Source organism: Abramis brama (assembly GCF_963993115.1).
Source record: "Abramis brama genome assembly, chromosome: 14".
NCBI classification, from domain to species: Eukaryota; Metazoa; Chordata; class Actinopteri; order Cypriniformes; family Leuciscidae; genus Abramis; species Abramis brama.
In genome coordinates, this window is record NC_139976.1 from 13,589,183 (window position 1) to 13,616,274 (window position 27,092).

A 27,092-nucleotide genomic window follows, 5' to 3' on the forward strand; every position below is an offset into this window, starting at 1 on the left:
CTCTCCATTTTGTATGCCTTAGTCTCTACATATATCTTACTTTGGTTGTTTAATAAATAGTTTTTCTGTATATTGTGTCAGCAAATGTGATATAACGTTGCCCATTTCTAGGCTGTTTCCGAATTAGGCTATAACTCCGAGGTTATATCAAACAATGTTCTTTCAGCATCAATGCATTTCCTGTGGGACATCCTCCCCGAACACAGATGACATCATCATGAGCGCCTGCTCTATTAATACTTTAATAGGGGCAGTTTTCGGTTTCATCACAGTGAATTAAAACCTAGTATTTATCTATCAAATAAATAATACATGATTTAATAATAAATTATAATCAAAATTATCATTTATTTCAGCAAAGACTGCAGCCTCAGGAATAAAAGATATGGCTTCTGAGACTGTGTCAAAGCCATCTATAATTTATTAATTCTACAGCATTACAAAAACTATATACAGCATGTAAAAACAAACAGGTTTTCCAACTTAAATGTAGATCTGTGAATAGTGAATCTCAGTGATTCGCTTAGGACTTCAGTTTCACAACTAACATAGCGTGAACATGTATAGGGCCTTTTATTATATCGGCACTGGCAATCAACTTAACGTATGTGAAAAAAAGATGCCTGAAGTCTTGTGAAAAATAAATATATTGCCAAGCTATGATTCAGTCTCTTTCTTGCTTGAAAAAAAAAAAAGAAATAAAAAAGGCAAGGATGTAGGCTTAAATTCTGCTGATACTACAGCCTATCATTGCTATCACATATTCCTTCGTTACAAAGGGGAGCTGCACAGCAATTACTCGGCATGGAAGAAAGCAGTTCAATACTGTGTGACACATAAAGGTCAAATCTGTTTTCTCCTGGCCACTTGGGCATCTGGAGTATTTCCTTCATAAAGGGATTCCCAAAATCCTACGACAAGTCAGGGTTCACCGAGGAGCTTTGCAAGTTGAATAAGCCGTCCCATTCAGCTCATCTTTTTTTCTTGCTGTGCCTAACCGTTTTCTTTCGTTTGAGGATCATATCATACAGTTTCTCCAAACCGAGCTGCAACCCCTGGCCGTCGACCGCGCTGCACCCTTGCACGTGGTGTAGGGTGGAGGCACTCAGTTCGTGTACTGCCAAAACCTTCTCCACGTCAGAGACAGGCAGCGCAACTGGAAGGTCCTGTTTGTTAGCCAACACAAGCACTGGAACTCCTTGGTTCTCTGACGTACGTGTAATCTTATGCAACTCCACCTTAGCCTCCTCCATGCGCTCCGCCTCCGTGGAGTCCACCACAAATACCATGCCGTCTGTGCGCCGCGTGTAGGACTTCCACAAAGGTCGAAGCTTCTCCTGACCACCCACGTCCCACACCTGAAAGGTAATGGCACGGCCATTTCCGACAGGAACTTTAATCTTCTCAGTGTTAAATCCCTTGGTTGGGATAGTTTCAACAAATTCCTTCAGCTTCAGTCTGTAGAGAAGTGAGGTTTTGCCTGCAGAGTCCAAACCAATGACCACAACGTGGAAGGACTGGAAGTTAGGCAGGAACGGTGTGTTGGGGGCAATCTCTGTCAACTGGTTTCCCATGGCAACTTGGTTTTCTCACCCTCTTGTAAGGAGAAGCAGATTTGTCTAAGTGTTTGGCATTTGCACCTACTTCAAAGGTACTGCAGACAGACAGACCTGCTTGTAAGATCGGCGGCACCGTGTGGAACCTAATTAAAGGAGAAACAAAAGCTGATTATCATCACTGATATGGAAGTTATTTACAACTTCACCAGATTTGCCTTCAAGCAAACACAGTAAACCAGCTTCAAGGTTTTAGCAGCTACTAAATCAAATGTTCAAGTAATGAAAAAGTACTTGGTTCTATTCTATAAAAAATCTTTAAATTAAATTAGAAAAAGACGTTGGTTTTACATTCACAATAGCTCACTGTAAAACTCTTTAGTGTCAATTTAAAATCAACAACAACAAAAAGAACACAAATAAGTTAATTGTAGCGTTAAAGATCGAGCTAGAGGTTGCTCTCAATGCTTGCCACTTCTAATCCTCTTAAGTCTAAACAGAAATAGATTTCTAAAAATAAATAAAAAACATAGATATTATAATTTCCTGTAAACAGCTGTGATTTATTATTACATTCACGCACATAGTTTAAATGCAAATTATGGGTAGGCTATGTCAACGTAGTAATTACCACTACTGTAAAAGGTACGGAAGCTAGATCATTTAAAGTTTAAATTATAAAATCCTATTCGAAACAACTTTAAAAAGCATTACAAAGATTACAGACTACACGATTAAATCAAAAACATCTTTGTCGAGCAAATTCAGCAGATACTTGAGAACGAAAACCGCAGTAGAGAGAACGAAAACCTGGCTTCTAAAACGATGCGATTTCATCTTTGTCAACATTCGCACCACTTACCTAATAGATGTCTATCTTGAAACAGACAGCTTTTCCATTTCTCATTTTAAAAACATAGGCGAACAGTTCTCCAAATGACTCAAAACAATGCTCTTTTTCCAGAGTCTCTCTTCCCTCCGACAGTATCGACCTCAGAGATGAAAGTGGAGCTGAGCGCACAAGATCCAGAACAACAATCCCCGCAAGTGACGTCACGCGAACCCCTCATTCCTCTCGCGACTCCCTCTAGCGTTTGATTGTTCAACGCGAGTATCGAATGACAAGTCGAGTTTGCTTTAACAGCACCTCACTGTGGCGAGATCTTGTATCTTTTGGCTGTGCATGAGTGCGAATTATGAAGGGTTCTCCCTAAATTATTTTGAAGAAATGGTTATTCGATATAATCACAATGCGCTAAAATGTATACGCTAGCGAACAGCTGTCTTTATCAGAAAGTAGGCCTACAAAACTAAAAAATCATGTTTTTATAGACTTATATAGCACCTAAATATACATAAAAACTAGTTAGTGTTTTGTTTAAAATATTGTATAGCTAACTTCGCTATATGAAGACGTAAATTAACACTGCAAAAAGCTGTGATCTAAATGTTGTTTCAAGCAAAATGTCTAGAGTCTATAATAGACCTTTTCAGAAAACACTGCTAATTTTATTAGGGTTTTTAGCGTGTTTTTATTTTCTAAAAGTAATAATAAACAATTAAATTGACACAACGCGCTACAATCGAACTGTGTGGCGTCAGCACATTGTGAGCGATTGCTGAACGTTGCTAGGAAACCGCCAAGCTGTCCAAGGAGGACGTGGAGTTGTCCGCTGTGGATTTGGACATTATCTGCAGAACAGAACTTGGTAAATTTTGTCCACTGCTCTGCAAAAATGCTTTTCTTGCCTGTTTGTTACGAATTATTATTATTTAGTGTTGTTTGTCTTACACTAAGACATACTTTTGCATGTTTTTGCTTTGCCTACTGTAGACAGATGTAACGGTATCGGACTTGCGCAGGACTGCTAACGTTAAATGTTACGCCACAACTCTACAACGGAATTGACTAAGTTGTCACAGTACGAATTGTTGTTGTTGTTTTAACCTTATTGCGAACACTGCTAACTCAGCTTTGTCCTGAAGCCTACTTTCAACATTTATGAACAGCTAAGAAATCAGTTCAGTGTTTATTTCTTAATGAGTGTGTCATGACAAAGGAAACATCTCACTATGTGGGTTTGAATTTCATTAATCAGGAAATGGTCTCATGTTGCAGGCCCGCTTGTGGTGTAACATGTCAGCAATGCACTGGGAGGCCCGCCGCCGTCAGCAAGTGCTGGACCGCAGGTTATCTGCCTCAGTGAAGCAGGTTCCCATGTTAACAAAAGTATGTAATACTTTTATACACTTAGTATAACCTTTTTTATAAATAAGTTAAATATTACATCTAAATAATAGGATTTTATTTCTTTTTTTTTAAGGAAGACAAGCCAGGTAAAAACAAAGAGCATTCTGAGGCACATATGGCACCCTGTGAACCTGCAGAGTCCAGTGAGTCTCCAGGTAAAGCGGCTCATAATAACAGGTCAACAAACATCAGTACACTCAAGAATTCTCCATTGTTTGCATGCCATTCAGAACAAAGAGTCACCGCTTTAGAGGTGACTGAATTTTAATGATCAAAATACAAAATTAACAAAATACTATACATGGAATCTTCACTCAGTCCGTGTAAACATTTGTTTTCTTCAGAGGTTGACAAGCAATGCAGTTGCAAGTGTCATGCCAAGATGAAAAGATACACAGTGAGTACATTCCTGCATATTTCTTTAGAGAGATCACAAACTTGTTTAACCTGTTTCTGTAGCTGTAAGATTCAACAGATCCAGTGGTTGGACATTATCTATTTAAATGTTTACCTTTTTTGTCCAGCCCCTGTATATGCCATATGTGTATAATATCACAGCGATTATTTAAAGAACTTATAAGGTGAAACTGATCCAGAATAAAGCAGCATCTACATAAGATGTGCTTGATTTGCTCTAGTCCCTCCAGTATTCCCAGCAATGGTGAAGATGAAGACCAGACTACTGGACAGCACCAGCTCCACATATTATATGTATCTTACAAGAAACCAGACTTTATTTGTTCTTTCATAATCCTAATTAAAACAGAATTGGCTATTTAACAGTTCTGATTAGCTTTTTTGCAGAATTTGATCAAAAATTCAAAATATTTCTATTTAATGTGCAAAATCATGGTGTGCAAGTTTTAAAACGTGTTTATATAATGTAAACACTAACAAATCAGCAGGAAAGACAAGTGGTCTAAGTTAACAAAACACATTCATTAATTATTCCAGTGATATTTGCATTGCATCATACGTTACTGTCATCATAGTATAATCCTATTTAAATGGACTGTAGTAAATTATGGCATAAAATAGCAATCCCTTTTAAAGCAGCCAACTTCTGATTTCTATAACATCAATATTCATGGCCATTCATTGGCAATGGTTTAGTCTCAACGCACAGGTAAGTGATGAGGCATAGTGGAATTCACTCCACAGTCAATATACTCATAGGCATCTGTAGACACCTCCTCTGAATGGGACAGGTAGGAGACTTTGATATTCAATCTGTAGACAACACAAGTAATTTTACAGTAATTACTAAATATGAATTGAACTGAATTTATAAAACCAAACATTGGCACGTGACATTAAGATAAAGTTAAAGATAAAATGTACTTATTCAAGTTATCCTTGAGTATGTATGGTGTAAGAAATTTAATTTCTGCAAAAATATTAAGCAGCGCGACTCTTTTCAACATTGATGATAATAATAAATGTTACATGCACAAAATAAGCATTTAAAAATGATTTCTGAAGGATCATGTGACTGAAGACTGGAGTAATGGCTGCTAAAAATTCACCTTTGCCTTCATAGGAATAAATTATATAATATTTTACAATATAATAAAATAGAAATAATAATAATAATTTCACATTATTACAGTTTTGCTGTATTTATAATCAAATAAATGCAGCCTTGGTAAGCAGCTTGGACTTTGTTCAAAAACAAAAGCTGAACTTTTGAACGGTACTGTAAATATATTTTACTATAGATGTTTTTTTTTTATAGGTCATGCACTTTATAACTTATAAGATTTTAACATAGACCAAAGTCCATGAAGTTCACATGACTGACAGTCAGCAAAAAATTCATGGGTCACTGGTTGCATGACCAATTTTATTTTTATTTTACTTGGTTTAACTGCAGCAACCAGTTTTTGTGTTATGGCCTACAACAAATATACAGATGTTTGCATGGTTATGTTTATCTCAGTTCAGGACCGTCCAAACTCCTTGAAATAAATCTTGATCTCTATAGCACATTACAAGATACATAAATATAATAGTTTGTGCTTCAGATCTAAAAAAGCAGATATGGGGCCTTAGCAAAAAAAATTCAGGTTCCCATTTAGTCCCCCACTAAAGATAATCAACAAGTGACGGGAATTAAAATAAAACTGTCATTTCTTCCACCCCGTGAAGCTGAGCTATTGATGTCTGTGTCATGGCCCACAACAAATTTTTGTTATATAAAGATGGCCACGGTAGTTAAACATAGTAAAATAAAAATGATGTTTTGCCACCAATTCATGAGTCATGAGGGAGGTAATCACTCAAAAAAACAGTTAGGAAAATGATATGTTCAAGCAACTTCCATTGGACTACTTGAGATGGATTGACCCTCGTATAATAAATAGACTACTTGACTTAGTTATTGCCAGTGGTTGACTGCTGCTTGTCTTGAACATGATTTAACATTATGTGGACTGAAATACAAGTCTTTTGTTGTATTTATAGTGAAAGTGAATAGATTTTTGAATTTTATACATTTACAAGGTATACCAGACATAATAATTCTTCAATGCACACCTTCCAAATCCAAGCCTTCAAAACATCAACCAAAGATATCAACTATCATTCAATGATTCAGTCAAACAGTATGCTAATAGAAATGCATACTTGCTTAAAAATGAATACTTACTGCAAATGCAAGAATAAAGTGTGAATCTTAAAGGCACGGGACTTGCAGTAAGTACTGTAAAAGGAACGGACATTAGAGAATGTTTATAGATATATTTTTTGTATTTGAAAATTGTCATACACAGTCATAATAAACAATGTAATTTGCACAGAGATTATAGTGGGAAACAATACATAATTAAATACATTAGTTAGTGAAGTTTAGATACTGATTGAATTACTTACTTGAGGCCTGTGTCATCAATTACAATGTTGGCTATAACGTCAATCTGAAAGATGAAAGAAAGATGAATGAAATCCTGAAAGAATGATAATTTTCTTCCCAGGTTTCTGATGCCTTGTACAATGCATCTTGGATTTTACAATTTGCTTAAATAATAAAAGTTTTTACCGTTTTCTGTGATCGAGGAGGAAGTTTGGTGACATTGAGGAGCTTGGTATTGCCAACCACAGTCTCGAAAACCAATGCTTGCACACTAAGATTGTCAGCTGTGATGCTGACAAAGTTTTGGTTGGTAAGGTTCATTTTGTGCTGAAGAATGGATAATACGCACAGGATTACAAGTTTGGAAAAAAAAAATGCATTACAACAATTGAATCTTAGGGTGTCGTCTATATACGTCAGATCACCTACCGTGACCACTATTTTAACTTTATCTGGAGTGAAATAGACCATAGATGACTGTAGTTCCACATCTGACATATCCATACTCCGTGGGAAGAGGAAAAACAGGATCAGTGAGCAGATCAGGAGGCAAAGCCCCACTGCTATACACACATAGAGTTTCCTGTGGGACATTAAACCATGTTGCACATAGATGATAAGCACATTTTATTAATCCCTGAAAGAGAAAATAGCTGAACTATAGGCTTCTTGTCATAGTGAAACTGACGTGTGGTGAGGTTTCAGCCTTTGGTCGCTGCAAGGAATGACCGCCACAAGCTGGTTCTCCTGACCTGTCAAGAGTTTAAGAGCAAAAACTGCCTAAGAAACTTTATTTGTAACCAAATAATAAAATACACTGAAACTTGCCTCTCGGGATGCGTCCTGTGCCCTGGCAGGTAGGGCATGGATCTGACTGTCCTTCCCCATTTACACTGCCATAGTCCATCCATTTGGAAAACCTTCGTTTCTCTCCGTATTTATTCTGGGACATAATGCTGTATTTCCAGAAGATATCAGGTCAAAACTAAAGACCCCCACCCTAAACAATAAGACAGCTTCAGTAAGGTTTGTATGTTGGTATGTAGGTACACATCATTGATGAGGAAATCAATAAGCAAACTCAAAGTATTTTTTACATTACAGTAACAACCCAAACTGTCTCCAAAACCTCACTGTAAAACAGTAAAATATCACCAAATGATCAACAAAGCTCCACAACAATAAATGTGCAATGATGTCAAAGAGCATTATGGTTATGGAACAAAGTTCCATGATTTAAAGACCTTAAACGACACAGTTTACGTGACCTTTGAAGAAAACATATTTAGTTATGCATACTATATATGTGTATCTTTTTTTTTTTCATATACTTTAATATTTATGCAAGTCAACATTCTCTCAATTTTACATTTAGTCATTTTTTATCATTTAGTCATTTTTTTTCAATTTTCATTAACTTTGAATTAAAGTGCGTAAAGTGGCATGGAAGAGTGAAAAGCAATAGGCCTAGTTCACAACGCAAATTACGTTAGAGACAGTGATTGTTTAAGATGTTGGTGATCACTGACAACTTTCGAGTTTAGGAAAAAGAAACCAAATTAATGCCAACCGTTTCCAGCTGAAATGTTTTGTGGCGTAAATACAATGAAATGTGAAATGTATTTAGAGTTAGCTATCTTACAATGCAACTATCACATTTTGTAGCCATGGACTCCAAGTCCGAATGTGTCTATGTAAGTTAGGCAACTTTCATACTTTTCTGAACACAGCAGTAGTGTAAAGTTGACGGTATTTTAAGAAAAATAGAGTACATACACAGACAACCTCACAATGTCGTACCAGAGATGAGTGGCTGTTTTAAGTAACAAAAGACTGGTTGAATTTATATCAGTTTCCTTCCTTAACTAACATCATGATGACACAGATCTAGTCACGATGTCAAGACACATTACTAAATGCGTTTATTGTCAAATCATCACACAGCACTTTTCCCACCTACCGTGAATTCATCTGAGCATGGTTTGATATCGCGATTTAATCTTTCCCGCAGATTAATGTCATTCGTTGCGCGAGTTATTGAAGACACCACACGCCACTTTCCTTCAAGACTCGATTATGAACTTTAGAGTGCGCACTTACTTCCCTCTTTAGTCCTTCAAAGTTGTTTGGTGTCGCCATCTGGTGGTCATAATCGATACTGCGTGTTTAAAGACTGCGTATATTTGGGAATTATTATTATTTGTGAATTAGTGTCGAGACTTTTTTAGAGGTTAACAAAGAAAAAATATATAAATTTAAAATGTATTAAAAGAAAAGTGAATTAAAAAAAAAAAATGGTACGGATCTGAATACACTAGAGTTGATAATTGACTAATCCCAGATTAATCTCTCTATCGTGCCATGATGGAGAATATAAAAAAACACATCTATTTATATTAAACGGAAATGGGAAATATAATTTTATATTGTATTTTGCTTATATGTACCTGCTCACAGAGATGGAAAGAGTTTGCATGGAAAAATAGTGCGTTTTTTTTATTACCCCCTAAAAGTAAACTATTATCTACAACATAACTATATTGGATATGTGCATGTCGATGTTGACCATCTTCATGTATTCTGGAGTTGTCCAAAAATATTCCCTTTTTGGAACATGGTTTTGTTGGAGATCAAAAATATTTTCTGATATTTAATACCAAGAGATCGCACATTATATCTTGGAAACATTACACACACTGTGCTGAGAAGAGATGTATATCTTGTTAATATATTAAGTGTAGCAAAAAAGTTTATTTGTATTATCATTTGACAATTAATACTATCATTAAAAAGAAAAAGATACAAAACATAGAGACTGGGGAATCTGTACTCATTTCCTGCCTTGAAAGTAGAAGCTGACTAAAGCAATAACTATTTTAGAACATTCCATTGTTTCAGCAACTCAGATGTGTACATTCACCAAACATAGTTTTGCTGATTGGTGTGATTTGAACAATAGCGAGAAGATTCATGACTATACAATGCGAATAAAACTCAAACACAATGATAACTATAATGGAATGTTTTTTATTCACTGTGCTGGACACAAAAAGCCATGTTGATAAGCCTTCAGTTCATAGTAATACATTGCACATGAAAATGACAAAGATGATCAAAATTGGTGCCTAGCAAAAACTTTGACCAATCAATCACTGGTTGAGTTAAGCATGACTGAAAAACTCATTGCACATTCCTATATGTCAGGCAGCCCAACACCAGTGTGACATGAATTAGTGTGATTTAAAATAAGATATATAAATATAGAGGTCACTGTGACAAATAACTAAATCAACACAAGCTTTTCTTTTTATATCTTTCCTCTGAGAGGCAAAAGTGCTCAAACAAATGGAAACCCTCTGGGTAATTAGTCTTATCTAATCAAGCAGTACAAAAGATACCTGAAGCCTACCTAACAGCAGTCTATATGTGTTAGTAGGGCACACACACTGAATAAAGATAGCATTAAGACTTCTTTATAAACCTTATGTTGTTTCTCCATTCATAATGTCCTACAAACATGAAACTAAAATTTTACAATCAAGTAATTGCATCATTGCAGCTATGGTCAGTTCTAGTGATATAGTTCTCTTTTTCAAGAGTCCAAACTATTTCTCTAAGAAAAGAACATCAGAGGCATTTCATTACTGCAACACGATGAAATCATTTACAATTCCTATAATTCACTGAGGTTGCCACGGTGCTTCCTAGTGTCTTGAGATGTGCCATTCGCTGTCGGTCAACTGCACAAGCTCGTTGACCACGTCGAGCAAACTGTAGTGATGCTTCCTCAGCAACCTCTGATTGAGCGGCTGGTTACTGAAACCCATCTCCTGTAAAACAGCCATCATGGAGGCATCCTCGCAGGCGGGGTCAACAGCAGGCCGCTGAAAGAGAATCAATCCAGAGTTAGTATGTTAAAAGGTCACTCGCGTGCCAAGTCCTGAGTTCAGAGATAACAAAGAATGCAGAAAATCCACAATGAAGTAAACAATGCATGCCGCAACTTTCTAGAAATAGTGCACTAGTGTTCAAAAGTTTGGGGTTAGGAAGACTTGTTTTGTTTTTTTTAAAGAAATTAAGACTTTTATACAGCAAGGACGCATTAAATTAATCAAAAGTGACAAACTTATTTGTAATAAGGATGTACGATATATCGGCCGATATATGTTTTTCCTAATGTTATCGTTATCGACCAGATAAGAAAATTTGCCAGATATATTTAAACCGATAAATAATGGATTATTTCCTTCAGCTGAGACACTTCAGATGCACACTGTTCACCATGATGGTTTTTAATTACTTGAAATATGATTTAAATCACTTCGAAAAGGAAAATACAGTTAAATGCAACAGTTGCAGCGCAAGTGTGTCATATAGGCTACAGGAAGAGTGTATCCTTCTTATATGACTATAAGTTTGATTGTGCATTCACAACCTTTTGTTTTGTGCAATTGTAAGTTGTAATATGTTTATTTTGTGTAATATATATCTGATTTATCCCATATAGGATGCATTTGGTTAAGAATTAACACGCTAGTAAGGTGCAACTGTGATCATCTTTAGCTTGAGCGCCTGCAGCTCAAACAACAGTGCACAACATTAATAGGCTAACTACTGTATGATTGGTACTGTCATATACATAACATTTTAAGTAAGCTAGTAAGTAAGTAAAGTGATAAAGAGAAGACTATTGTATTCTCCATGTTAAAAAGAGAAGACTATTGTAATAAAACAATAGCGCGTTGTTACGGGAAGAGCGACTAGCACGTAAAAGTTTTGCAGGAGAATGCAAAAGCATTGACATCTTTTATTACATCACCACGTCCCTTTAGGGGCTCCGTATTGATGAGCATCAGAGCATAAGACATATTCCGACCCCAAACTTTTAAATGGTAGTGTAATAGAAAGAAAAGTCACAATATGGTGGCTGTTTATGTTCTGTTCTGGAGTGTCGTGCACTGATGAGGAAAAACGAACACCTGTGCCGGTGTGCTCTGGCCTGTAAAGAGTGCTTTATAAGCAGAGGCAGCCACAGAGAGTGCTCCCTTCACCAGCCCCTCTGTCAGACCACCGTGACGTGCCCTGCAGAAGAATAAAAACAGGAACAGAAGGTCGTGTCATAATAGTTCTGTGCCATCAAAACAAGAGGACTCCAGAGATTAACATTCATAAAACAACACTATGAGCAAAACAGTCAACAACAAAAAAGAAAGCCAACATGATTAACATGCTTAACACCTTTTTTAAATTCTTTTAAATAAGCAAACTATTTAGCATAGGCATGTTGTCAACCATACTGACAACAAAGAAAAAATGTGGTCGACCACAGGAAAACATTTGTCTGCAGACCTACTTCCTCTTCTGCTGCATTCAAACTTTCAGCTTTAAAAAAAGGTGGATTTAAAAAAGACATTGTGTAGATATTCAAAACCCGATCCTTCTCACTTTCCTGAAATAGATGTATACTAAAATAAATCATAATGTGATGCCTGTAATGCATGTAAGCAGAAATGACATCACTGTGTTGTTATACCTGAGTTCCTGGGAGCCGCAGGTCTCAAAGGCACTAACAGGGGCCTCTGAATGAGCTGATCTGTAACCTAGGGCAAATAAACAACATACAATTCTGAGACACTTTTTTTTTTAAGATGGCTCAAAGCTATAAACTAGTTTAACAACAACTACAGTCCAACTCTTGGACAGTGGGTTTGGTCTATTGAACCAAAGAAATGTATGCCTATAAAACAATCATATTAATTTATATTTAATAATTAAATAATTTTTACTTTGAATATATATGAAAAAATTGTATTTTGTTTTTCTTGGTGAATTCTTCACACCTCACACTTTTAACCTAAAATGCTTGACACTAATTTCAAAGTAATAATAATAGTAGTAGTAGTATGTTTATATTTATTGATTTATCTTTTATTTATTTATTTATTTGCGTGCGTGTGTGTGTGTGTGTGTGTGTGTGTGTGTGTGTGTGTGTGTGTGTGTACTTGTACAAATATCTTTGTTAGGACCAGTTTGAGTTTTAGACCATTGGAGTGAGGACAAAGAGAGTAAAGTGAGCACATTTTGGCCGGTCCTCACTTTCTGAGACCCCTTTAAAGGCCTGTTTGAGGGTCAAGACTTGGTTTTAGGGATAAGGTTATAATTAGGTTAAGGGTAGGTTTAGGGTAAGGGCTCGGGTTAGGCACTTAGTTGTGATGGGTAAGGTTAGGGTAAGCGGCTAGAGATTGCATTGTGTCAATGAATGTCCTCATAAAGATAGATGTACAAGAATGTGTGTGTGTGTGTATTCTTGTGCAGATCGTGGGATAAAATCTTGACTGCTACTGAGTCTAGCATACGAGAAAACTCACCACTTGACTCATCCTCAGATTGGCATGATGCGTTCTCTTTAGAGGCCCCTGGTCCTGACTCAAGATCATGAGATCTCACTGATCTGCAAAAGAATCATAAAGCGATTAAAACGAATGAAAGTCCATGCATAATAATACATTACATTCACTCTGCATTATTAATTAGTAAAAAAAGAATTAGCAGGTTCTCTGAATGTTCTTTAACCTGTGGGTTCGAAGAGATGGGGGTGGCGGGAGAGCTATGGATGGAGGTACCATCTCTGGAATCAGAGGGGGGGTGTCCAATATCTGAGAGGTGCACAGCATCCGATTTAGGGTGTTTTGAAGCGCTGGAACAGGGGTGGGCTCCTCGTTCTCTCCTTCAGCCATGCTCGGGATTTGCGGTGCTTCTGGCTCGTTGGCAAGAGGGACTGCAGGCTGGGACATTGCTGAGCTATACATTGATTCTCCCAGTGGCCTGGAAGTATCGAAGCAGTCAGGCAGGATGACAATGTAGTCCTCAGATGAGGCAGAAGACACCTGGCTGCTCACCTCATCCCACTCTCCTGCTTCTTCCTCTTTATCTTGATCATTTTCATGTCCCTTTTGTTCCACTTCCTCTTCATTCTCCTCCTGCACAGCTGGGTCGGTGTAGAGGTTTTCATTTGAACCAATCAATGCCTCTGAAAAGACTGCAGAAATAACCAAGTGTGAATTGAAAGAAGGAACAGTTCTAGCAGAAAAACACATTTCTTTGCACTGCCTTTACAGTGACTTCAGTGCTTTCAGTATGTCCGTTTAAGCAACAGCGACATAAAAAAACAAAACAAAGAGAGAACATGCACACCTGGCATGACCGATTCCGCTGTTATGACTGGCTTTGGCACAGGGGCTGGAGCCTCAGGCCTGATTGGCAAAGGTCTGTCATTCTTCACCTGTAATAATCTCTCCTGAAAGCGAGCAGGGTCATGAACTGCAAAATAATTAAAAGTAAAATTATCAAAATAATAGAGGCCCCGTAAAATATCTTTCTTTGAGCACTAAGACATCAGACAGAGACTCACCATCATGCCTCCTCAGGTTGGGCCGAGTCCTGCGTTGAGGCTTGCGTTCTGGTTCCTCCTCGAGAGTGAGAGAACGAATCACAGTCTCGCACACAAACTGGGTCCCACTGATGTCTTCATCTCCTTCCTCATTGGCTGGAATGTCCAGAGGCTCATTCTGTTTCTGAGGCAGCAACACTAACAGAGAACAGGCCACATCAGTACATACAAGTTCACTACCATCCTGTCTATGATCTAATCACACAGGCCATGATTCACAAAAGCCTTTAACAGTTCCAAACATCAGGGGGGAAAAATTGAGCTACTTCTTTTTTCTTTTTTTAGAAAGGTCAGAAAAAAGTCTAGTGTCATTTATTTGCAAAAGCCACTTTGTTTGATGAAATTCATACACTAACGTTCAAAAGTTTGGGGTCAGTAAGATTTGTTTTTAGGAAATTAATACTTTTATTCAGCAAGGATGCATTAAATTGATCGAAAGTGACTGTAAAGACATTTGTAATGCTACAAAAGATTTATATTTCAAATAAATGCTAAACTTTCAACTCGTCAAAGAATCCTGAAAAAAAAAATCCCATTTCCAAAAAATATTAAGAAGCACAATTATTTTCAACATTGGTAATAATAAGAAATGTTTCTTGAGCCATGACCTTTGCCATGAAAGGACCCGATTAGATTAGTTATTTTAAAAGGTAATATTATTTCACAATATTTTTTAAATAAATAGTCTTGCTGAGCATAAGAGACTTCTTTCAAAAACATTTGAAAAATCTTACAGACCCCAAGCATTTGAACGGTAGTGTACGTGAAATGCTGATTTGAGTATATAGGACCTATCCTGATATTAAGACAGAAATTATCTGTAGTGGTTGTTAAATGGAAGTACAAATCAGAAATTCAAATTCCACATCAGATGCTCTAACCTTGAGTTTTTTTCCTGCCTGAACGTCCAGCCTCGACTTTGTTTAGTCCCGTTCCGTGCTTTCCAAACAAGGATCCATGATGAAGTGCTGGATACACACAGGAGGTCATATCTGAGGAGATTACACAATTACTCCAAAAATGATGCCAGACTAATTATGCACAAGACATTGAAGAACAGATTCTTCCTGAGGATATATTACATAATTGTGACCAGAATGAGGCCTTACCAACGGGAGTGTTGGCTGGGACTTTCTCCAATTCTTGCACAATGTTTATATCCAGCAACTCAAAGGACAACAGATCCTGGACAACAACAAGAATTTGGACATTAGTCAGGTACACATCACTGAACAAACATAAGGTGGATACGTACATACAACGTACATACCTGTGCCGTCAGTAAGTCCACAGAGGGGATGTAGTATTCTCTTCTGGAGCTGGTAGACACTTCACAATCTCTGGTGCCTGACCAGAACATGCCATCTTTTCCCATCAGACAGAGATCGGTCTTCTACCAGGGGAAGATAAAGTATTTGATGACAATCTCAGGAACTACAGTGAATACCGTTGCAACATTACGGAAGGCAATTTTAGAACAGATACAATGGTTGACTCACCAGTGATTTGCTGCAGTGGGTGCTGAGTTTCTGCCCTGAGCTTGGCACCACTACAATGCTACACCACACTCTGGGCCCAAATTGCACTCCACAGTGTGCCAGGCGCCAGTGAGACGTATAGGTGCCCTCCAGCAGGGGCGCCACAAACGCCACACTCACCACACCAACCTGACCCGGCTGCAGAAAGGGCACTGCCACCTCTTTTTGCTCCCGTGATCCCAGGGTCAGGTTGCCCCACATAAACTTCAACTACAAAGACACAAACACACATGCAAACGTAGCTCACACATTTTTTTTTTTTTTGACCTATATAAACTTATATTGGGTTTTAAAAAGTACCTTGGTATCCGAAGTCCAGCTGATGTTGCCAGTGTTCCTCATCTTCCAGTACTTGATGAACTTGGTGCCTGGCTCCAGACAAGTGCCATCTGGTAGATTCTCATCCAGAAACAAGGCAGTCATTGTGGGCACCAAGGTGCAGCAGGAGACCTTGGGACCCCTGGTTTGAGTGCACAGAGGATCATCAGAACAGCTTTGTTTCAGCGTCTGTCTTTTTCTTGAAGCTCATATCAAAAAAAGTATAAAAAGGACGTAATACATAAAGGCAGCGGGTGCATTTTGAGGTAGTTCCATCCACTTGCCAGCGATAACTCAACTATAACAGACAATGTGATAATCTTGATAATGATTGTTCTGGGCTGGGTAGGGAGGTCACCCAGCCCTGACCCCTCTCAGTGTGGCCCTTACTCTGGACTGGAAGTTTGAGGGTCTGGGCACAGGGCCGGAGCTGGGGCTGGTCCTGGGCCTAGAGACGGAGCGTGAGCGGGGGCAAGGCCCGAGGTGGCGGTCCCATTGGAGGCTCCACTCCACAGCAACCCTCTCTTCTCCAGCCTCAGCTTCTTCTTGATCTCCTTCACCTCGGCCTTCAGCTGCCTCCGCTCAGCTTTCAGCCGCTGCCTCTCCGCCTTTCGCACCGTCCTGTCACCCCGTCTCAGAAACCTGAGAATGAGCCAAAATTAATCAAATTCAATTAGCAAGTATAATTATATCGCTTAACAACCATTCAGGTTAAGCAGAGGATGCACAACAAAACTCTGAGCACCAAGTGTTTATTTTGGCTTGCCTGGGTTCTGGAGTAACTCCACGTTCAGGGACAGACAAAGGAGTCCTTGTTCTCTTTAGGTTGTGGCTGGGATCGTGTTTATGACTACATGGCTCACATAAGATGCAAGATGGACACACGCTGCACATAAAAGGAGAGAAATTTTTTATATTGAGCATTACATTTGACATCTTGCTTGTGGGAAGACCTTACTAACCCTATCCGGACAGCCGGATCCCTGACAATATTCGAGAAACAGCTGAAAACTCATCTCTTCCATGAGCACTTAAAGTCGGCATTAAACAGAAGTTGTGATAGTCTTCAAGTGAAACGGCTTCTTAAACTAGAAAAAAATGTATAGTAGGATTTGATTTTGTACATCGGGAATTGACTGGATCATTGGATCGCTGTGGTTTGCTATTGCCATGACAGGTTGTCCCTCCCTCACGTCAGCAAACACATAATCCGATGTGCTTTAAATTAAAGAATTAAATTAAATACTGTAATATTCCATAAAAAAAATTTAATTGTCAGGTTTGATTTCAATGTGACTTTAACTGCATCCTGCTGAGAAAAAAAATTCTATACTTTCACTATTTCTTAACTCTTCTCTGTTCTAGCTTGTACCATTCTGATTTATGTTGTATTCTCATATTGGCAATTTAAGATGAATCTTTTGTTGTATTCCTCATTTGTAAGTCGCGTTTGATTAAAGCATCTGCTAAATGAATAAATAAGAAATACATCCTGTGATTTAGTTTCTCAAAGAGTGTGTAATAATAAATATTCTTGAAACAAGTTTTTGGACGGTCTCACCTGCACTGATATCCTCCCCCAGTGGCCGGTCCTTTGCAACTACTGCAATTTGGAGTTGAGCTAGAGGCCCTTAGCGTGGTGGAGCTCGTAGCTTTCTGAGTGCCGGAGGTGCTCGGCTCCTCTGCGGGAGGATCCAAGGCTCTGTGTGTGCAACACTGGCCTGAAAACTCACTGCACATCTTGTCCACCACCTCCCTTACCACTTGATCTTTGAACTGCAAACAGTAGATCACTTTTTGATAACTTAGAGAAAACTTTTGCAACATTTTGGATCAGAATCAACAAAAAGACCTATAAAAGACCAATTCAATTATCAGTTTGACATTTTTTTAAGATACAGTACCCGGTCCATGTAGGATTTGAACCACGTTGGGACCGCTTCCTCCTCAGTTTTCATCCCTTTGTTTTCTTTGGCCACAGCCTGTTTAAGGAAAACAATACAAACGGGTTTTCTCAGTCTGAAATTGTCTTTCTCTGCAACAAACCCAGTTCATTATTATTTACATCTTGTTAAAAGATATGCATAAACTAATAAACAGCTCACACTATAAAGATGCACATAGCACAGGTGTGAAACTGGAAAGTGAATATCTGAAATGTACATATGAAACGCCTCGGTTATCACTTCTCAGTTAACACTTCTCATTTAGTGCTTTCCTTGTGAATATTAACCCTTTGATGCATATGATTACACCAGTGTGATTACAACGTTCAATGTGTTGGGTGATCTACTGCTAAATTCCAATCTGCTTTCATGCTTTTTTTTTACACTCATGTCCTTAGAAGCAGCAATAATCAGTCATACAGCGCTAAGTAACAGCTTGATGCATTGCCATGGAAATAGGTATGCTTAGGGTCTCGTCTATGATAATATTGTGATTGTCGTTTTAACAATGTGGATCCACAAGTCCACAAGACCGAAAGTGCATATTAAGTGTGCCATTTGGTAAAGGGCCTTAGTAAGTTAGACTAGTCCGCTTACGCATTTAGAGTGCACACTTTCACTGTGTGATTTAGTTTATTAAAATTCATTTAGAATGCCCACAATATAAGGGGCAAAAATTCCTCTGTATGTCTTTTCTATTTATATAATTTAATATAGTTAATCAATATCATACAGAGTGCCGTTTTTTTTCTCCAAATATCAGCATAATTAGAGGTGGGCAATATATCGACTTTAGACGATAATATCCAAATTGTTGTCTGGACGATATGCAAAATTGGGATATCGAATATTTCATAATTTGTACAATCCGACCCCCCAAACATGAAAAGAGCTGAAAGAAGTTAAAGAGAAAACAAATAACGCACACTATAACCTTCTAAACAATTATATGTAGCGATTTTTAATACTGTAGGGCAGTACTATTCCCGGAAGCAACCTCCGAGTGGCCCAGCCCATGGTCCCGTGTCGTCAAAAACGCACATTCATACGTAAATTCGAAATAGTGCGCGCAGAAGCACATGCGCAAAACCGTTTTGTAAAATGATTATGAATATGTAAAATATTGCAATAAAACATTTTAATTGTTTATTAATTTCTGTGTCGGCTGCAAAGATGAAGTTGACGATAGGCTATTGACTCGCGATCTTCGCAGTAGGCTAGTGAACGCACCGGAGAAATGCACATTTATTAGGCTACATAGTTTTATTTTGTTTTGGATGGTTTTGTCTTTCTGTAAATATATTTCAAATTTTTTAGGCCTGTGAGGCGAGTAGGCTACGGTCCGGTTCATGATGATATAATCTCCAGTTCAAGCACCTTATGTTGTGCTAGCCTATATTTACTTTTTATGTATTAAATCCAGGAAATTGGTTAATGAAAAAAATATTCAAATTAAGATACAATTAATACAAAACGAAATTCGTTTTAAAGAAAGGCTTTGTGCTTTCTGTTTTGAGGTCTCTGTGAAAGTTTGAAAGTCTTTTAGTGCCGCTTTCAGAGCACTCGCGTCCATAATGGTGAACTGTCACGTAATATTGTTTTTTCCTCATAAATGCAAACACGAAAAATAAAAGACAAAAGACTTTTTTTAAAAGACAAACCATCAATTTTTGGAGAAAAAATGATGGATTTATAGCGTTTTGGGGAAAAAATGGATGGATTTATAGCGTTTTGTAAATAAATTTTTTTTTAGTTTGAATTTATCATCAACAATATTGTTGTTTGATTTAATAATCACTGTTGCAAGAGGTGCCTAGTTCCGTTTTTTTTATTTTTTTATTTTGTAAGTGGAAAAAATAGGGGCTACCTCAGATTCTGTTTAGTTAGCTCCTTTATTGTTTTTTTTTTCTATAGCCTATAATAATAGGTCAAATGCAGCAAGTCAAAAGACCAACTGGACCTTCTTTGCCAGTTTGCACACATTTCTTTGAAGGATGGCAAAAATATCGTCTGAATATCGATATCGAGATATTGGAAAAAAATATCAAGATATTCATTTTTGTCAATATCTCCCACCCCTAAGCATAATTACAAATATGATATTGATTTTATACAACATTTTAATAAACAAGTTAATATTAAGTGACTAACATTTTAGACACAAAATTGCCTGTTTTTGCTCTATTTCGCCAACGAAAATAGTTCCACTTTTTTGCAACTCTAAGCAACACACTGCAGTGTTTCGTTAATAAATTAACAAATTTTTTGAATGAATGATTCAATGACTCACTCATTAACAGGGACTTGCTGCCACCTATCGGCTGTTTTAATTTTACATTTAAAGTATCATTTCATTTTTTAAATAATTTCTATTATCAATATTCAACAGCAAATTATCGATAAAATCTCAGAAAGTATCTAATCCCATAAGTATATGATCTTTTGTCAAAATCACACACCCCTATGCAATACATTATATGCATCTATAATAAACTACCATGATGAAACAGAGGTCCAATGTATAAATATGTGGGGAGTTTATCATCATCAACCAAACCATAACCAGTTTTTTTAGATTTAAAAAAAGGCCTATAGGTAGGAAATTAGACTGTAATATTAAACATATTAAATTATCTGCATGCAGCACATATTTAATGTTTGTTACATATAAATAAATAAAGACTACTCCCAAAATCACCAGAATTGAAAGCTTTGGTGCTGTTTTTGCAACAACAACAAAAATGCTCTAGAAATGCCCCTGATAAGAAGGAATGAAAGTAGGCTTAAATTTCCAGTTGGCCCTTTTGATGGTACAGAAACAGATAATGCTCACATGGCTCAGGCAGAAATTGAGTTTGACACCCCTGGCATACAGAATGTTTAAAAGTTTGCAAACTGCTTACCGAGTCCCGCTCGGGGGTCACCTGGGTCTCCTTGTCTGCCATCTTGACCCTTGCTCGATACGGTGGAGCTGGTCTAGGGTCTATCTTTAGTTCCTTCATCTCTGCCTTCACCGCACCACCCTCTGCCTGACCCTTCATCTTATAGACATTCATGTGCAGCTGATTGGCTTGCTTAAATGAACTCTAAATAAAAAAAAAGCCTTGTTTAAAGCCTTGGATTTATATATATATATATATATAGACCCTTTCCAAAAAATTAGAATATCATGGAAAAGTTTATTTATTTCCATAATTCCATTCAAAACGTTAAACTTCCATGGATTATAGATTCAGGGCCCACAACTTAAACGATTTCAAGTATTTAGTTGTTTATTTGTACATAATTTGGGCTTCCAGCTCATAAAACCCACGAAAACAGGATTTCAAAAAATTAGAATATTACATGAAATCACACAGTAATTACACAGTGATACCATGGTCATTGAACCAGGTTTTGGTTCTTTTGGCAGTGTGGGCAGGTGCAAATCCTGCTGGAAAATTAAGGAAGCATGAAGTGCTCTGAAAATGTCCTGGTAGACGGCTGCGTTGACTCTGGATTTAATAAAGCACAGTGGACCAAAGTCCTCTTTTTCTGATGAGAGCAAATTTTGCATCTCATTTGGAAACCAAGGTCCCAGAGTCTGGAGGAAGAATGGAGAGGCACACAATCCAAGATGCTTGAAGTCCAGTGTGAAGTTTCCACAGTCTGTGTTGGTTTGGGGAGCCATGTCATCGGCTGGTGTTGGTCCACTGTGCTGTCCACTCAACGCAGCCGTCTACCAAGACATTTTCAGAGCACTTCATGCTTCCCTCAGCAGACAAGCTTTATGGAGATGCTGACTTCATTTTCCAGCAGGATTTGCACCTGCCCACACTTCCAAAAGAACCAAAACCTGGTTCAATGACCATGGTATCACTGTGTAATTACTGTGTGATTTCATGTAATATTCTAATTTTTTGAAATCCTGTTTTCGTGGGTTTTATGAGCTGGAAGCCCAAATTATGTACAAATAAACAACTAAATACTTGAAATCGTTTAAGTTGTGGGCCCTGAATCTATAATCTATGGAAGTTTAACGTTTTGAATGGAATTATGGAAATAAACTTTTCCATGATATTCTAATTTTTTGGAAAGGGTCTGTATATATATATATATATATAATTATGATGATGATGATGACAGTGGGCCTCAGTGGAGTAGACTGACTTGTGCATCACAGAAATTCAAAAATATTGATGTCCTTACCTTTAGAGCTTCTGTATATTCATCTGTGGTGTTGTCAAATGATAAAAACAATCATATTTATTATGACATCAATATTTCAACACTACAGATAACATATTTTGTGAAAACCATTGATTGAATTTATTACAAACCTTGACTGTTAATGCACACCTGTAAAAATAAGAGGATGTCAATAGAAGTACCATTGAAAATAGATTTATAACAATAAACAGTTTACTGATTGTTGTCATACTCATATGTTAAAAGGATAAGCATCAATGAAATCTATTAAATCAAAAATAAATGTAAAACTCGTTATTACACTGTGATTATTTACCTCCTCGTTGTCCTCATCAAAATATTTCACTTGAAAATGGCTCAAGCCGAATGTAGTTTTAATCTAGAGGTTATAAAAAGGCAATGTAAACAAACACCATCAAAAACTGCAGAGATTTGTAAGACATCCGAAGAGTTACAGGCAGATTAGAGTGAAAAACAATATCCTCCAACGTTACGCTTTATTTACAAGCCGTCATCTGATTTATGGCCGAACAGAAAGGTCAAAAGCAAATGACAGATATTGTTGCAATTTAGATCACTGGGGGCTGTATAAAAGACAGAACTGAGATATGAGTTATGATATATGTGCTATGATAGGATTACATATTTTTACTTAAGGTTAAACGCGGTTAAGGTTTGTTTATGTAGGCCTCAGCTACGGCCTTCCAGGACCAAGAAATGTAAACGTCCCCACATAAACGCCACCCAGCAAGGCTTAATGACTCCTTACCCAGGCCTCCACAGTCTCCCACTGTGCTTTGTTCGTGTCCAAGACTGGAAATTTCTTCACGTTGCCCCTAAAGTTCACTTTGACAGTGACGGGGAGGTTCATGACTGTGAGCCAGAATCAATTGATACGGATGATGCGGTGATATGATGCTCTAAAAATACCCGTTGTGGTGTCAACACTGTGAGTCTTGTCTTTTGCGTTCTTGTTTACATCGCTAGATTCGTACACGCCCCCAACATACGTCACAGGAAGTGTCTCAGATTTCCTTACGTCCTATTCCTAACTAAATATTTTTTATTATCATCTTTATCAAACTTATTTAAATAGCTCGTGAAAGTATTTTATTGGTTCTGTAAGTATTTAAAATTCTGATTCCAATAAATAATATTTATACAGATAAAAATATGACGCACGCATTCACATACGTATTTCGAAGTTGCCGCGAACATAGAGTGAATACATAGATACCATTATAGCAATAGTTGCTCTGCTGATTACAGCGATACGTCGACGCGATTACTATATTGTATTAACTTGTTTTTTCATGAATGCCAGATGATTATGCGTATTGCAGATTGTGTCAAATTAAAAATGAATGAAGATGAAATGTTTCCACACGACAGTGCTGATGTGATTTCTATGTACTTACATCTACGGTCTCGAAGCTTGTGCGTCATCTAGAAGCGCGCAAGTGCCTTGTGGCTGACAGCAGTTAGTAAGCCACACGGTTAGTTAATGCTTTTAGGACAATCCCTTACTTTTCCCATTTATTGAATTAATACGATGTCTTCGCTTCTTAAGGTGGACAATGAGATCAAGAAAAAGGTAAATTTCTCACCGCTTACGTTATTTAAATAAGGAGCACTCAGATGAACTGTTTGTAGTTAGCTTGCGGCTAGCCGGCTTGTGCGCGATTCACCTCGTGAGCGCGTTAGCTAACTTTTACACGCACATATGCTTGTAAAATCACTTGTGTTTTAAAAGAGAAAATTAATATTGTGGTAAAGTATTTGTGGATTATACATATCAAATCTTCAAGGGAAAGCCAGAGCTCCCACATGCTTGGGATGAATGTGTGTGAATGAAGCGTGTTTTTAGCACAGCAGCATGTTGCTGCGGGAGAAATGCATAACTGCTTCAACCCCGATTTTGACATTAAATCTTTGATTATGTTTGCAAGGGATTACGGTGAAGATCGCGAGTTAACAAGTCATGGGATAGTGGGAATCGGCTCGATTATATGGTAACGTTACATGTTTAGAACATTTAGCGTCCTACAATAGAAGGGCCACCCGTTGTTTTATTTATTTTTCTAAAAGCGAATGCCTTTTAAACACACGACATTATAAATTGTGACACCAAAACTCAAAATTGCCAGTCTTGTGATTAAAAAGTTGTATATGAATATTTCTTATCTTGCCTATTTGCCAGGTTGATGCTTTCAGGGAACGAATTACAGCAGAGGTAAGTTACTGCACTTACCGAAAGTTTATATATGAACATTTCTTTGACAATTGGGCTGCTTACGGTTTAATCGTTCAAATTTAGGCTGAAGACTTGGTTGCAAACTTTTTCCCAAAGAAATTGTTAGAACTGGACCAGTTTTTGAAGGTAAAGCATTTAATCATAGAATATGATGCATTCTTGACATTTACTTCTTCAGATGTTCTAAATAGCATTTTGATTGTCTTGTCTTTTTTCTTTATTTTTTAGGATCCCTCAATTAATATCCGTGAGCTGAAAGAAATTCATTCAGAGATCAATCTGACAGTGCCAGACCCAATTCTACTTGCAGACGTCCACGATGGGCTTGAGGGGGTAAACAGTCATTTTAAGTGTCTTCATTCATCAGTCAAAAAGTCTTGGGTAAAAAAAAAAAAAAAAAATAGGCTTCTGTTGCTTTGTGCAAAACATTATGGAAGATTGTTTCTGCCACGGAATAAAAAAACGTTTCATCTCTTAATTCTGACTTTTTTCCCCTCACAATTCTGAGAACAGTCAGTTTCCCCCCCTCAGAATTGATATATGAATGAATGCTGGGGGGGAGATAGAATTGTGAGAAAGTCACAATTACCTTTTTTATTTTTTATTCTGTGGTGGAAATAAGATTCCATACATGAAACAAAAAGATCAGCCAGTAACCCTGAAATATTTCTTCAATAGCAAAATGCTAAAAAGAGGAAACTCGAAGATGGCGCAGATGACAAAGGTGAGTTTTCCTGACTAAAGTAAGTTTGAAACGCGTCGATACAGACACTCCTCCCTACATTATTCTATGTTTTCTGTTTGTAGTTGGCGGGACCAAGGTCTTTGTCATGCCTGGTGGAATGATGAAAAGCAATGGCAAGTTGGTGGAACTGATCGAAAAAGTCAAGCCTGAACTCAGAACTCTCATAGAAAAGTGCAACACGGTATGTCCATGTAACCATAGTCTCAGACATACTCTCATTTAAAGTGTTCTGGGTAAATGTAATTTCTGTCGTTTTCTAGGTCAAGATGTGGGTTCAGTTGTTAATCCCAAGAATAGAAGACGGCAACAATTTTGGCGTCTCAATTCAGGTATTGTGCCACATCCTTCAGTTCTTTGTTTGCCTGTTAATTAAATGTCTTTCAACAGTAATTAGCAACATTTGTTATAGACTAGGAGAAGCAGTAATTTGTCACAGTTTATGGTAAATTTTGGTGTTTAAAAAGAAACATCAAGGAAGTTTTGGTCCTGTCAGGGAACGTCAAATGCAGAAATTGTCAAAACCTGGTTGTGATTCTGTTTACCTTCACTATCCACAGGAGGAGACGGTTGCTGAACTCAGAACAGTGGAAGCGGAAGCAGCTTCTTTCTTAGATCAGATATCAAGGTACGTCACTCTACGTCAGATGAAGATTTACGTTCAGGCTTTATTTTATTTTCTTCGTATTATTTAAATACTATCTTTTGTAGGTACTACATCACAAGGGCAAAGCTGGTTTCCAAAATGGCAAAATACCCTCATGTTGTAAGTCATATCTCCAGTACACATACATGGCATTTAGATCAGGGATACAGTAGTTATTTCACATGCGTAATATATATTTTGACTTTTATAGGAGGATTATCGTCGCACAGTGACGGAGATTGATGAGAAAGAATACATCAGCCTCAAGATCATAGTGTCAGAGCTGAGAAATCAATACGTAAGTATTGCTGTAACAACAAATATAGTTTTGCAAATTATTTTTGAAGATTACCTTTGTTTTGATGTGCGGAAAAAGTTTAGAATACTGCATGTATGTGCTGTCCTGGTAACTGATTTAATAAAGCAAAATTGTCTTGCAGGTAACATTACATGACATGATCCTGAAGAACATCGAGAAGATCAAGAGGCCGAGGAGCAGCAACACTGACGCTCTGTATTAAGATCACCCTCCCCTTTCGTTCTTGGCCCGTTGTTCCACCGTTTGGAGCTAGCTTTAGCCTTCAGATGGTTCTAGAGCAGTCCTGTCACCCATTATAACCAGGCCTAGAGTGGGACCGCTCAATCAGGCCTGATAGAACATGCCACTTAAGATAGAATTGTAAAATATGGTCACTATTTTAAACCCTTTAAATTGAGCCCTTTTTGATTTATCTTTTGTTTCTTAGCGGACAGTGTAAATGTATAAAGGCAGAGCCTGAACATGCGTCCTGAGGAAACTCTCAGATTTGGTTTTCTTTAATTAAAGAGACGTTTCAACAATGGGTTTCTTTTTTTTTTGCAAAGCCAAATTCCATGTAGCTCTGTTTTTAAGTTAATTTCACGTGTTTCTGAGCTTCCTTATGGGGTTACGTGAATATGGATCTACCCTTAATGGTCGGTTTCTCCGGTCGAGAAGCGGAGAAGCTCTTATTGATGCTGTATTTCATTTAAGCAGTTTACGTTGTTCATCTGAAATGTTCATGTAGGCTAAAATGGAAGCAAGGTGGTTCATCTGCAAGATTTTATTTGGAGTTTGAACTGACAGTTGTTATAACATGATGGAATATTATATTTTCATCTGAAATTACATCAAATTCTGGAAGCTTTTTAAGGTTCTTTTTGTCCAGTTTTAAGAGTGATAAATTACATTTTGCTGAATAAACTATTGTTTTACAATACATTCAAGACATAGACGTCATTAACTGTTCTTGTGTTGTGCTTTTGTCCTGAATATTTTTATTCTTTGTTCCATATTAAAGAACTTGCATTGTTCTAGAACTGCAGTCCATGTA

At 37.5% G+C, this 27,092-nt stretch overlaps 4 protein-coding genes across 7 annotated transcripts; 1 reads left to right on the forward strand and 3 right to left on the reverse strand.

Moving 5' to 3' along the window:
• Positions 1 to 223: 223 nt before the first annotated feature.
• arl4d (ADP-ribosylation factor-like 4D) lies at positions 224 to 2,617 on the reverse strand. Its single transcript, XM_084134369.1, has 2 exons — positions 2,419 to 2,617; positions 224 to 1,702 (listed from the first exon to the last, which is right to left on the reverse strand). The coding sequence occupies exon 2, from the start codon at positions 1,572 to 1,574 to the stop codon at positions 972 to 974; it is 603 nt and encodes a 200-aa protein (XP_083990495.1). The 5' UTR covers positions 1,575 to 1,702; positions 2,419 to 2,617; the 3' UTR covers positions 224 to 971.
• Positions 2,618 to 4,032: 1,415 nt separating this feature from the next.
• Positions 4,033 to 8,799, reverse strand: tmem106a (transmembrane protein 106A). The gene is made up of 8 exons (XM_084134368.1): positions 8,619 to 8,799; positions 7,487 to 7,658; positions 7,347 to 7,410; positions 7,088 to 7,241; positions 6,845 to 6,985; positions 6,679 to 6,722; positions 6,455 to 6,508; positions 4,033 to 5,037 (listed from the first exon to the last, which is right to left on the reverse strand). Exons 2-8 carry the CDS (start codon positions 7,608 to 7,610, stop codon positions 4,923 to 4,925), a joined length of 696 nt encoding a protein of 231 aa, XP_083990494.1. The 5' UTR covers positions 7,611 to 7,658; positions 8,619 to 8,799; the 3' UTR covers positions 4,033 to 4,922.
• An 866-nt stretch (positions 8,800 to 9,665) lies between these two features.
• nbr1a (NBR1 autophagy cargo receptor a) lies at positions 9,666 to 23,106 on the reverse strand. Of its 4 annotated transcripts, none has more exons than XM_084134504.1 (21): positions 22,868 to 23,087; positions 22,415 to 22,477; positions 22,230 to 22,248; positions 22,099 to 22,121; positions 20,814 to 20,996; positions 17,869 to 17,946; positions 17,526 to 17,740; positions 16,731 to 16,850; positions 16,355 to 16,606; positions 15,947 to 16,106; positions 15,608 to 15,856; positions 15,379 to 15,501; positions 15,218 to 15,293; positions 14,990 to 15,076; positions 14,070 to 14,246; positions 13,853 to 13,978; positions 13,232 to 13,697; positions 13,027 to 13,109; positions 12,192 to 12,258; positions 11,638 to 11,740; positions 9,666 to 10,542 (listed from the first exon to the last, which is right to left on the reverse strand). In XM_084134504.1, exons 1-21 carry the CDS (start codon positions 22,967 to 22,969, stop codon positions 10,363 to 10,365), a joined length of 2,952 nt encoding a protein of 983 aa, XP_083990630.1. In that variant the 5' UTR covers positions 22,970 to 23,087; the 3' UTR covers positions 9,666 to 10,362. The 4 variants fall into 4 exon arrangements, with proteins under 4 accessions (XP_083990630.1, XP_083990629.1, XP_083990632.1 ...); XM_084134503.1 differs by having other exon boundaries at positions 14,990 to 15,100; XM_084134506.1 differs by lacking the exon at positions 22,230 to 22,248 and having other exon boundaries at positions 22,400 to 22,477; positions 22,868 to 23,106.
• Positions 23,107 to 23,533: 427 nt separating this feature from the next.
• On the forward strand, positions 23,534 to 26,980 carry psme3 (proteasome activator subunit 3). The gene is made up of 11 exons (XM_084134672.1): positions 23,534 to 23,692; positions 24,299 to 24,331; positions 24,416 to 24,478; positions 24,581 to 24,685; positions 25,031 to 25,076; positions 25,160 to 25,278; positions 25,358 to 25,426; positions 25,655 to 25,722; positions 25,806 to 25,860; positions 25,952 to 26,038; positions 26,181 to 26,980. Exons 1-11 carry the CDS (start codon positions 23,651 to 23,653, stop codon positions 26,259 to 26,261), a joined length of 768 nt encoding a protein of 255 aa, XP_083990798.1. The 5' UTR covers positions 23,534 to 23,650; the 3' UTR covers positions 26,262 to 26,980.
• The last annotated feature ends 112 nt before the right edge of the window (positions 26,981 to 27,092 follow it).

Coding starts and splice junctions, on each gene's coding strand:
- arl4d (XM_084134369.1), bottom strand. CDS start 1,574: ATGGGAAACCAGTTGACAGAGATTGCCCCCAACACACCGTTCCTGCCT.
- tmem106a (XM_084134368.1), bottom strand. CDS start 7,610: ATGTCCCAGAATAAATACGGAGAGAAACGAAGGTTTTCCAAATGGATG. Junction 7,242..7,346: donor AGGCTGAAACCTCACCACAC/GTCAGTTTCACT, acceptor AATGTCCCACAG/GAAACTCTATGTGTGTATAG. Junction 6,509..6,678: donor ATTGATGACACAGGCCTCAA/GTAAGTAATTCA, acceptor TTCCTTTTACAG/TACTTACTGCAAGTCCCGTG.
- nbr1a (XM_084134503.1), bottom strand. CDS start 22,969: ATGAACCTCCCCGTCACTGTCAAAGTGAACTTTAGGGGCAACGTGAAG. Junction 16,107..16,354: donor CCTCAAACTTCCAGTCCAGA/GTAAGGGCCACA, acceptor CACTCAAACCAG/GGGTCCCAAGGTCTCCTGCT. Junction 14,247..14,989: donor AGGCAGGAAAAAAACTCAAG/GTTAGAGCATCT, acceptor GTTCTCTGTTAG/TGTTGCTGCCTCAGAAACAG.
- psme3 (XM_084134672.1), top strand. CDS start 23,651: ATGTCTTCGCTTCTTAAGGTGGACAATGAGATCAAGAAAAAG. Junction 23,693..24,298: donor ACAATGAGATCAAGAAAAAG/GTAAATTTCTCA, acceptor CCTATTTGCCAG/GTTGATGCTTTCAGGGAACG. Junction 24,332..24,415: donor GGGAACGAATTACAGCAGAG/GTAAGTTACTGC, acceptor GTTCAAATTTAG/GCTGAAGACTTGGTTGCAAA.